This window comes from Conger conger, chromosome 18 (genome assembly GCF_963514075.1).
Source record: "Conger conger chromosome 18, fConCon1.1, whole genome shotgun sequence".
NCBI classification, from domain to species: Eukaryota; Metazoa; Chordata; class Actinopteri; order Anguilliformes; family Congridae; genus Conger; species Conger conger.
In genome coordinates this window covers 32,235,642-32,247,597 of record NC_083777.1, presented here as the reverse complement: position 1 = coordinate 32,247,597, position 11,956 = coordinate 32,235,642, and the positions used below count along the sequence as shown (strand labels likewise).

The window sequence follows — 11,956 nt, the reverse complement described above, 5'->3', positions numbered from 1 at the left end:
GTCAAAGGTGTGATCAGAATGTTCTAAACTGAAGGTTCTAATGCTGATGTAACCATGGCGACAGTGGAGTTCTAGAACGCTGGCTTGGCATTTGGGTTTAGAGTTTACGGACAGCGTCGTCTCGGACACGCGCTGAGCCCCAAATAAGACACGCTAACCAACGACACAGGGTTACACAGTCCAGACAAACAGATCAGACGTTCTGCATCCCAGAGCCAAATACTGTACACACGTACGCACCCAGTGCCCACAGAGCCACAGATGGCCCTGCTTTCCATAACAAAGAAACGCCGGATACAGCACTCAGGAACAGCATCTTCACACCCGGCTGAACAGACTGGGCTGAGCAGACCCCTACGGTTACAGAGCTGGGACCCAGAAGGTTGGCGAGTCAAGCCCCAGTGTGGCCATGATAAGATCAGTGCCCACTACACCTTCTGCTTCACACCACTGTGGTGCCCAGGCTGAGCAGGGAGCTCCCTGCTGGAGAAACACAGGCCTGTGCAGGGAGCTCCCTGCTGGAGAAACAGGCCTGTCTGTGACTACAAGGCCCTACGAGTGTTACAGGGGGAGGGGCGTATGAAATTACGTTCCTGGCTTTTAGCGCATGCTCATTTAGCGCAGCAACTGCAAGACAGACGAGCAAGCCAATCACATTTCAGAGCCCTGGACTCATAGCGGACTCATGATCGGATTGAACGGGGTTGGGGCGTCTAACACGCTCTCCTGCGTTAAATGTGTCTTTAACACGCTCTCCTGTGTTAAATGAGTGTCTTTAACACGCTCTCCTGCGTTAAATGAGTGTTTAACACGCTCTCCTGCGTTAAATGTGTCTTTAACACGCTCTCCTGTGTTAAATGAGTGTCTTTAACACGCTCTCCTGCGTTAAATGAGTGTCTTTAACGCGCTCTCCTGTGTTAAATGAGTGTCTTTAACACGCTCTCCTGTGTTAAATGAGTGTCTTTAACACGCTCTCCTGCGTTAAATGAGTGTCTAACACGCTCTCCTGGGTTAAATGAGTGTCTTTAACACGCTCTCCTGCGTTTAATGTGTCTTTAACACGCTCTCCTGCGTTAAATGAGTGTCTAACACGCTCTCCTGCGTTAAATGAGTGTTTAACACGCTCTCCTGCGTTAAATGAGTGTCTTTAACACGCTCTCCTGTGTTAAATGAGTGTCTTTAACACGCTCTCCTGCGTTTAATGTGTCTTTAACACGCTCTCCTGCGTTAAATGAGTGTCTAACACGCTCTCCTGCGTTAAATGAGTGTTTAACACGCTCTCCTGCGTTAAATGAGTGTCTTTAACACGCTCTCCTGCGTTAAATGAGTGTCTAACATGCTCTCCTGCGTTAAATGAGTGTTTAACACGCTCTCCTGCGTTAAATGAGTGTCTTTAACACGCTCTCCTGCGTTAAATGAGTGTCTTTAACACGCTCTCCTGTGTTAAATGAGTGTCTTTAACACGCTCTCCTGCGTTAAATGTGTCTTTAACACGCTCTCCTGCGTTAAATGAGTGTCTTTAACACGCTCTCCTGCGTTAAATGAGTGTCTTTAACACGCTCTCCTGCGTTAAATGAGTGTCTTTAACACGCTCTCCTGCGTTAAATGAGTGTCTTTAACACGCTCTCCTGCGTTAAATGAGTGTCTAACACGCTCTCCTGCGTTAAATGTGTCTTTAACACGCTCTCCTGTGTTAAATGAGTGTCTTTAACACGCTCTCCTGCGTTAAATGTGTCTTTAACACGCTCTCCTGCGTTAAATGAGTGTCTTTAACACGCTCTCCTGCGTTAAATGAGTGTCTTTAACACGCTCTCCTGCGTTAAATGAGTGTTCTCTGCCCACTGATCCCTAGCCACACGCACAGAATCTTCACGCAAATATGTGCTTAAAGGAGTCTCCTCTGCACGACAAAGTAAAATCGGTCGGTTATGCGACTATTCAAATGTCCCTTTGCTGTGGGCTTACTGCCAAGAACTTGGGCCCTCGAGCGTGAGACCCCCCCCCCCCCCCTCCGCTCCCGCTCCGCAGATCGACCGCCCCCACACACCCGTCAGTTAATTCCTAAAACTATTCCAGTCCTGAGACGTATGGAATCCACCAGCCCCTGACCTGAGATGACTCGGTCTCCGTTTCCTGTTCTGGGTTACTCGTTACTGAGAGGCAGCCACGGGCACAGAGGAAACAGCACCACACCCACTCAGAAAAATCCCCTCACTGGCCAGAATGAATTATTTTTTTTGCGTTATTCAAAATTTTGGGGAGGGTTTTTACCCAACCCCAGGCTCAGTGAAGCAGAACCTGTGAGATGTTCTGTGTCATGCCTGGATGGGGGACTGTGTGCGCTGGATTAAGCCTCAGTCTCTCATTCTGCCCCCAGGTTGGTCTCTCCAAGCACACATGTTTCCAATTAACGGTCCTGGCTCGCAGACGAGCAGCTCAATCCAAAGGGAGTACTCCCTAAACCAGCTAAAGCCAGACACACTCATTTATTTTGGATCTCGGGGGCCAAAATGCAAATTGTAATTATATTATAAAATCTTGAAGGGTCTCCCGCAGTAATTTTGGAGGAGCTGTTTAGAGTAAATTGTGTACACGTCTCAGGATGAATGTGTCAGAATCACAGCTGTTGCACTGGGACTGTTTCTCCACCCTGAATTACGGCCAAGATTGAGCTCAAACAAGGTCAGAGTCCTGAGTAGATCCTGACACGGCCTGCATCCTCGCCCAGGGCCCATCCACGCCGCTCCATCTCCATCAGTCGCCCACAGAGCATCTACACCGTCAGAAGCCTCTCCACTTAGCCACATTTAAATCTGATTTTCTGCAAAACCCTGACAAGCCATTTCTGGTTTTACTCCACCCCTCCAAGTGGAAAGATGTTAGCCACTTCTGAGGTGGAAAGTGTTCAGGTTTCATAAAGTGAAGAGAAGATGCCGTCTTGGGCAGACAATTTAATCCAGCAGCCACGCAGGTTACAGCTGCAGCAAACAGTCAGGCAGGTCTCTGGTTGTAAAGGTTCTGGTTCTCTCCGTGTCGTGAGTCAGCGTGAAGGTTCTGGTTCTCTCCGTGTCGTGAGTCAGCGTGAAGGTTCTGGTTCTCTCCGTGTCGTGAGTCAGCGTGAAGGTTCTGGTTCTCTCCGTGTCGTGAGTCAGCGTGAAGGTTCTGGTTCTCTCCGTGTCGTGAGTCAGCGTTTCGCGGCGCTCAGACTCCAGCCAGGCCGCCGTGTTCCCGGTGCGTCGCGTGACATGCGACTTCACGTTCTTCGGTTGTCTGGTGCTTCCAGGAGAGACGGATACGCCTACACTCGTAAAACTCGTCTGTAATGAGTCTCGCACCACCTCCTGAAGTTGTTTTGGCTCCACTGGGTGCATTTACACCTGCACTTTGTGTGGATAATCCCATCCGGATATAAGCTCATGAATGGAGCCGATGTAAACGGAGCCTGCAACCTTGAGCTGCCCGTCTCTGACCCAGTCTCACTCCATTATTGGCATTTGGCATTTTGGCAGACGCTCTTATCCAGAGCGACGTGCAGTTGATTAGACTAAGCAGGAGACAGTCCTCCCCTGGAGCGATGCAGGGTTAAAGGCCTTGCTCAAGGGCCCAATGGCTGTGCGGATCTCATTGTGGCTACACCGGGATTAGAACCACCGACCTTGCGTGTCCCAGTCATGTGCCTTAACCACTACGCTACAGGCCGCCCCACTCCGTGTCCCTCTCTGACCCAGTCTCACTCCGTGCCCCTGAAGCCCACGTATAACTCTATGGGGAATTCATTAAATTGAAAAGAAAAACCACTTTGTTTGGCTTGGTACCGAGTCCGCAGTGCTTGGCCACAGAAGTTAATACCTGAACATTAGGGTCGTCCAGGGGAGGTTCAGGCCTTTCAGCTTCATCTCAGATAACCCTGACAACACCATCAATCATTTACACAAATATCCTCCAGACATCTCTAGTGCTCTCCAGTGAAATACTCAGGCAATGCCTCAAATGTTTAACCCTCATTTAAACAGTCTCACTCACACACACATTACATTACATTATTGGCATTTGGCAGACGCTCTTATCCAGAGAGACGTACAGTTGATTAGATTAAGCGGGAGACAATCCTCCCCTGGAGCGATGCAGGGTTAAGGGCCTTGCTCAAGGGCCCAACGGCTGTGTGGATCTTATTGCGGCTACACCGGGATTAGAACCACCGATCTTGCATGTCCCAGTCATTCACCTTAACCACTATGCTACAGGCCGCCCTCCCACACAAACACAGGCTAAAAACACACGCTATTACACATAATGTTCTCCAGTAGTTTGAGTTGTGACCACCTTTATGATTTTGGGCAAATGTGTCTGTTCCCAACTTAATAACATGATTATGATCACACACCACTGCCCTTATCTAAAAGCAGAATGACCCTGTGGATGAAAAGATCTGCTCTCTGGGAAATGCTCTTTTTCAGATCCCAGAGCTGATGATTGCTGATGGGTAGGGGTCCCAAAACTGGGAAGTGGTCTGCAAGATGCAAACCAGGAAATCACCCATTTTCTAGGTTCATATTGCAGTGTAGCCTACATGCAGTTGCTTTGACACATTTTAATTTGATTAATAATTATAAGCCTCACAAGAAGGTGGTTCTGCGTGTCAGGTTAGGTGTGCTCCTGCCGTTGCCCTTGACCAAGGCTCTGGCCTCAGAACTGGAGCTGGTCCCACTGCACTGTGGTGCCCACTCCTCCTACATAACAAGGATGGGTCATATGCAGAGGACACATTATCCCACAGGGTTAAATAAAGTATATCCATCCAATTCCAGGAATGAACATGATCTTGGGCTCTGTTTTAAGGGGCTGGACACAGAAAGTGGGTTGTGAGCTAATTAAATCTGGGTCCCACAGCGTCCCCTAGTTCTCTCAGCAGTACTGCAGCGTGCCAAATTACACAGTCATGCGAGGTTACCCGTCAGCTGACTGAGGGGGGGGGGAGGGGGGGGTAAATCAGAACACAGTCCTGCTATTTTGGTCTCCGGGGGGAAGTGTAACTGTAAACAATGAGCATGCATATTTCAGACCCGCATGTGACCCACACAACACAGCCCTGCGCATACTCTGACCCCTGACCCCTGACCCCTGACCCCTGGCCACGGACATTTCACGCCGTGACACGGTTGTCTCTCCACGCTGGGAGAGGCCCACACCGCGTGCTGCGGAGAGAGGCCAGTGATCATGTCCACAGAACGTGTCGATTCCCTGCGCTGAAAGGAAACTGACCCAACGTCGGCAGCCAAGAATGATGGTCATGGCGACAGGCTGGATTCTCTTGATTCCAACTTCTTCGGGTAAGACCACAAAATGTCCGTCAGTAAGCTGAACTGTGTTTTGTTTTTGTTTTTGTTTTTTTAACTCGTAAAGCTTTGAGCTTACCTAACATGGCCTCTCGTACCACCATCATGCACTCATCGTCTAATTCGATTTGAGTTAATTCAGCCAATGAAATTACAGCAGCATTGCAAGTCACATGGTCCCCGAGGGCAGAGCATTCCTGTGGATCTCAGCCAGTCCCCACAGACACATCTACAGACCCCCTCTCCCACCCCACAGACACGTCTACAGACCCCCTCCCACCCCACAGACACGTCTACAGACCCCCTCCCACCCCACAGACACGTCTACAGACCCCCTCCCACCCCACAGACACGTCTACAGACCCCCCCTCCCACCCCACAGACACGTCTACAGACCCCCTCTCCCACCCCACAGACACGTCTACAGACCCCCTCTCCCACCCCACAGACACGTCTACAGACCCCCTCTCCCACCCCACAGACACGTCTACAGACCCCCTCCCACCCCACAGACACGTCTACAGACCCCCTCCCACCCCACAGACACGTCTACAGACCCCCTCTCCCACCCCACAGACACGTCTACAGACCCTCTCCCACCCCACAGACACGTCTACAGACCCCCCCTCCCACCCCACAGACACGTCTACAGACCCCCTCTCCCACCCCACAGACACGTCTACAGACCCCCTCTCCCACCCCACAGACACGTCTACAGACCCCCTCCCACCCCACAGACACGTCTACAGACCCCCTCCCAACCCACAGACACGTCTACAGACCCCCTCTCCCACCCCACAGACACGTCTACAGACCCCCCCTCCCACCCCACAGACACGTCTACAGACCCCCTCCCAACCCACAGACACGTCTACAGACCCCCTCTCCCACCCCACAGACACGTCTACAGACCCCCCCTCCCACCCCACAGACACTCTACTGGTCTTGCCCTCGCTCTCTGGCACAGGCTGCCTGACGCTGCTGCTCTACGTTCTCTCTGTCCTTGCAGAGGGATGACAGGGTTCCCTGTGGTAGAACAGGATATATTAATATCAGTGCTATTAATATCTGCCCAGAGTTCCCATGGAGTCGTAAAGGCAGGTTAGACAGACGCACCGATGGCAGAGATGAGAGTGACCCGAGAGTTTAAAGGCAGTATGGAGCAGAGAGCGTATGGAGAACGTATGGAGAACGTATGGAGAACGTATGGAGAACGTATGGAGAGCGTATGGAGCAGAGACCACTACGGCCTGTAGCGTAGTGGTCAAGGTAAATGACTGGGACATGCAAGGTCGGTGGTTCTAATCCCGGCGTAGCCACAATAAGATCTGCACAGCCGTTGGGCCCTTGAGCAAGGCCCTTAACCCTGCATTGCTCCAGGGGAGGATTGTCTCCTGCTTAGTCTAATCAACTGTACGTCGCTCTGGATAAGAGCGTCTGCCAAATGTCAATAATGAGAGCGTATGGAGCAGAGAGCGTATGGAGCAGGAGAGCGTATGGAGAACGTATGGAGAGCGTATGGAGCAGAGAGCGTATGGAGCAGAGAGCGTATGGAGAGCGTATGGAGAACGTATGGAGAGCGTATGGAGAGCGTATGGAGCAGGAGAGCGTATGGAGAGCGTATGGAGAGCGTATGGAGCAGGAGAGCGTATGGAGAGTCCTGTGATGAAGCCAGACCCAGAACACTGGAGTATAGTATGTACACTAGAGTTACAGCCATCAAACCGATGCCTTCTGAAACGCTTCTCTCCACTACTCACTCACTAAACTCACTAACGCACGCACTCACTCACTAAACTCACCCACCAACTCACTCACTAAACTCACCCACCAACTTACTCACTAAACTCACCCACCAACTCACTCACTCACTCACTCAGTAAACTCACTCAGTAAACTCACTCACTCAGTACTCAGTAAACTCACTCACTCACTCAGTACTCAGTAAACTCACTCACTCACTCAGTACTCAGTAAACTCACTCAGTACTCAGTAAACTCACTCAGTACTCAGTAAACTCACTCACTCACTCACTCACTCCGTAAACTCACTCACTCACTCAGTAAACTCACTCACTCACTCAGTAAACTCACTCACTCAGTACTCAGTAAACTCACTCAGTACTCAGTAAACTCACTCAGTACTCAGTAAACTCACTCAGTACTCAGTAAACTCACTCAGTGAACTCACTCAGTCTGTGGTGAGTCTTATTCCTGTATAACTCTGCAATGCCGCACATCACTTCACGTTCCACTAACATGAGCTGCCAGGTGGCGATACCGGTCTGATACCGGTCTGATACTTTCAGCATGAAAAACAAATCAAGGCAACAAAGGCAAGCACAAAAGATCTGCCCACACGGATCTGCCAAACCTGATGCTGGAGGTAGTGAAGCACACACACACACACGTGCGCACACACACACGCACACAAATATTTGGGTCAAATGTTGTTTACTTTTTAATTTTCGTTTTCAGTGGAAAGGACCAAACAATTTCAACAAACATCATATTAAAACAATAAATTCACACTGAATCATGTAACATTATGCACTTTTTGGACACGTGTGTGCGCGGCTAAATTCTGCTATTGAGTTCGTTATTTTCTTATTTTATGTATTCATTTATTTTCGTTGCAATAGAACTACGTACAGACCAATTGGACCAGAACATAAAGATTCCAAACACAGACCACGTTACGCTACGGGGTCTCATAACATCGTTATCAGCCCGATGTTCGTTGGCGCTCGAAAGACGGAAACAACGTTTATGAAAGTTTAAAATGAACATCGTGCGCCCGCTTAAAAACGCGGGAAGTGTATCCTGGTCCCGTCTTTACACAACTGCATTAAACAAATGTCTGTCCATCAGCTAAATGTAATATAAACCTATTATGCTCACTCGACTTTGAGAAACTTTGAGACTTTGAGAAACTTCAAAGTCGCGGTGAATGAATGAGACAGTCAGCGAAAGTAACCGCAACTATCGGTAACGTAAAGTACAGTCAGCAAGGCATAATTCGCTAAGACATTTTACATTTTTTTAAAAATGTTAATGAACAAGGAAGGAAACAATGTATTGGATAATGATGCTAGAATTAAATCATCGCACATGTTCAATAAGTTAGCAACAAGCTAACTCGTAGCTAATGCTTTGCATAAGTTAAGGCAAAAGTAATTGATTTCCAAGTTAGCAAACACAATTCGTATACGAACATATACTTAGCGAAGTGGAACCGACAATTAGGTATTATTTAGCCCAGCCAATAAATTTCACCTCTCATTTGACAGAACAGATCCGCACTTACCCCTTCGAGTCCGAACTGCGGTGTGAAATGTCGTTCGGCTCACATGGAGGGTAATCATGCACGTGTGTGACGTGAGTGGAGTCGACAACGACAACAGCTTTTGCACCGCCCCTATACCCCCCCACCCCCACCGCCGATCCCCGCTCCCCGCTCCCCGCTCCGAGTGTCAATGCAACTCTGCTTGTCGCATCAGAAACCGAATGGTTACTCACAGATGTAGCAAAACGCAGCTTTTACTGATCGAATAAACCAATAACTGTCACCTGACAATTTTGTGGCATGATAGCATTGCTTAATTTTCATCATCCATTATCCAAACTGGTTTGCAAAAGTGATTGCTAACCCACTTTGTAAAACTTAGTGGTTAAATTCCTTAATTTCCACTAAGTTGTACGTTACAAATGAGGCTTCAGATGTAAATGTATGACAGGGAAATATAAATTAATTTAATCATTAAAATTAGTTGCGCTCCTGCAGGAGTGCATTGAAAGTGTTCATTTTGAAGTGCTGAATCAAAACCTGGCCTCAATAGTACTGATCAAACTCAATTAAAATGACAAAACAGGTGCCACTTTTGAGTTTGCATTTACATGACTGACAGTGGCTCCAGACAGCCGACAGCCCGGGCTACAGGCCCATCTTCACAGCCATTGAAAGCTCCTTCAGTCGGGTGAGGAAGTTCAGACAGAGCTATCAGTGCCCATCAGCAGCCTTGTGTAACACGTCTTCTCACCCTGTGTCAGCCTTAAGCCTTGATTATCAGACTGTGGAATCAGGCCCCAGACCTACTTAATGGGCAAAATACCATCTGTGACCCAACCACCCCCTGATAATATAGGCAAACACGTTTCCAGTTATTAAATGAATATCGTTTTTCTTGGCATACTGACAACCGTTGGTTGGCCGCAACAACTTCGGTGGTCAATCTAAAAGACGCATGTATTTGTATTTTACAAGTCATACTGTAGTATATGGTGAATTCTATTTTCCCACATGTAGCATGATCTCGCAACCCACTCTCACCTCTCTCACACTCTCACACCCTCACACTCTCACCTCTCTCACACTCCACCCAGCGGTCCTGACCCAGCGGTCCTGACCCAGCCCACGGTCAGGGAACGGCTGTGCTGAGATTGAGTTTGACCCGCACTTTGGACTCGGGGGGGGGGGGGGGGGGGGGTCCCTGCTATCTCGGTTGTTTGCGGTTTACATTAGGATTCTGGTGCGTGTGTACCTGCAGTCAGTTAACCCTGCAAACATTTGAAAAGTACATTAGATGCGCAGGTCTCTGTCAGACGTGTTCAGACGTGCAGCAAGCGTGATGTGATCAAGGTCCACAGCTCAGTCTGGGTCCACAGCTCAGTCTGATTCCCCGCGTGCTGATACCGGGATACAGAGTTCAGCTGCATGTAACGCGTTCAGAACAGGCCATGCGTTTGTGGGTCGGCATGTTGTGCGCATTACTGAAGTGATAAAACACTCCCCAAAACCCCCCCAAAACCTCTCCAAAACCTCCCCAAAACACCCAGCCAACAACCTCGATTGCACTAACACCCTCCTGCCTACCCCAGCCTCTAAACAAACGCTCTTGTTCAGCTGTTCTGTGCGTGCCTGTCAGGAGTTCTGGGTAAATGGTTGGCATTTATATAGCGCCTTCATCCAAAGCGCTGTACAATTGATGCTTCTCATTCACCCATTCATACACACACTCACACACCAACGGCGATTGGCTGCCATGCAAGGCACCGACCAGCTCGTCAGGAGCATTTGGGGGTTAGGTGTCTTGCTCAGGGACACTTCGACACAGCCCTCCGACTGCCAGACGACTGCTCTCACTGCCTGAGCCATGTCGCTAAGAGTGTCCGCTAAAAGCCTGCATGTGTGAAACATGTCATTACATTAAAAAAAAGAACACCCATTAAATGGGCAAAAATGCACAAAACATATCCACATAAAACCATACAGCATGCTGAGTCTGTCCTAGAGTTATAAATAAGCCATCACAGTAACACAATAACACGGTAAGCGCAGCTGGCCGCACGGTGCCGTGGGGAGATAGCCGTGTGCTGCACACCTCTGTATCTGCAGGAGTGAGTGGGCCCTGACTTTAGTTATCAGAGAGGCTGCTTTAGGCATAAAAACACACAACGAGGGCATTGTGGTCAGTTACACAAGTCCATTAAGCGTACAGCAACTTGAGTGAAAATGTACATTCAGAATCACATTACTTCAACATTTTCTGTCATTATTTTGTTCTTATTGAATCGAGATTGAAGATCCTTTTTTCAGGATCTTAAGAGCTTAACTTTTAGTTTCATGGTTTCATCTTAAGGTGCCTACTGTATATACCATCTATATATAGAGATGTGAGCTGCGTTTTTATTGAGCAGCTTGTGTTCACGTTTAAAGTTGTGATTTGCCCCCCCCCCCTCGTGCCAAAGTCCACTGTATGGGTGATTGTCAAATGCACACATTCTATGTCCGTGATCTGCTCTCCCATTCTGGCACCTAACACCATAACTAATCACTCCCTCTTCTCAATTACAAGCTTTCCCTGTAAGTCACAAGACCAACTTGTGATTTACACTTTCAAGAAAAAAACTAAACCTTTATTTCCCAAACTGGGTCAAATCAATTTGCTGAGATAACCCAAGACTGGGTGACTGGGGTCCATGGCATTCCTGCCTCTCTCCTGTGAGCAGGGCTTAAACGCTCCGTCTCCGAGACTCCGGAATGATCCACCTCACGCACATGACCGCGTGGCCTGACACACATCTCACAGCTCTGCGCGAGACAGATCAGATCATACACCACCACTCCGTATGCTGGCTTCCTTTCTCCCTGTCTTTAATTCGGTTCAACTCTGTCCCATATTGCCAAACTAGAATCAGATTAGGAGAGTAAACATTCACCTGTCCTGGAGGTCTACAGTATCTGAAGTCCAACTCCAATGAAAAGTTGTTTATTTTTTCATGAGAGCAAATTACTTTTCTAACTTGAATATAACCGACAATTCACGGCCCTGAGAATCAACCAATAGAATTTATTCTGCCTTCAGAACACGACTCTGGATTTCGCCAATGTGCTACATTTCTCAAATACTTTCTGAATAACATACCCAGCGATCACGTCAACAAACCCACTCGTTCTAGGAAGGATAACCCACACAATAAACACTTTTCCAAATATGCCACACACATATCCCCATCTATGCAAGCACCATGAGTTGCTCAACTCAATTCACATTTTAAGCAGCATATTACACTGAAAATGACTATTTTTGAGAAATACAAAATAATACTTGACAATATTAA

The 11,956-nt window shown here is 48.3% G+C and overlaps 1 protein-coding gene across 1 annotated transcript in view; it reads right to left on the bottom strand.

The window, feature by feature from the left end:
• Window positions 1–8,715, bottom strand: part of slc29a1a (solute carrier family 29 member 1a) — a 22,633-nt gene extending 13,918 nt beyond the window's left edge. Inside the window, exon 1 of the mRNA XM_061227410.1 lies at window positions 8,643–8,715. Within this exon, the coding sequence (XP_061083394.1) occupies window positions 8,643–8,700 (58 nt within the window). The 5' untranslated portion in view covers window positions 8,701–8,715. The remainder of the gene's footprint in view (window positions 1–8,642) is intronic.
• Between the last annotated feature and the right edge of the window lie 3,241 nt (window positions 8,716–11,956).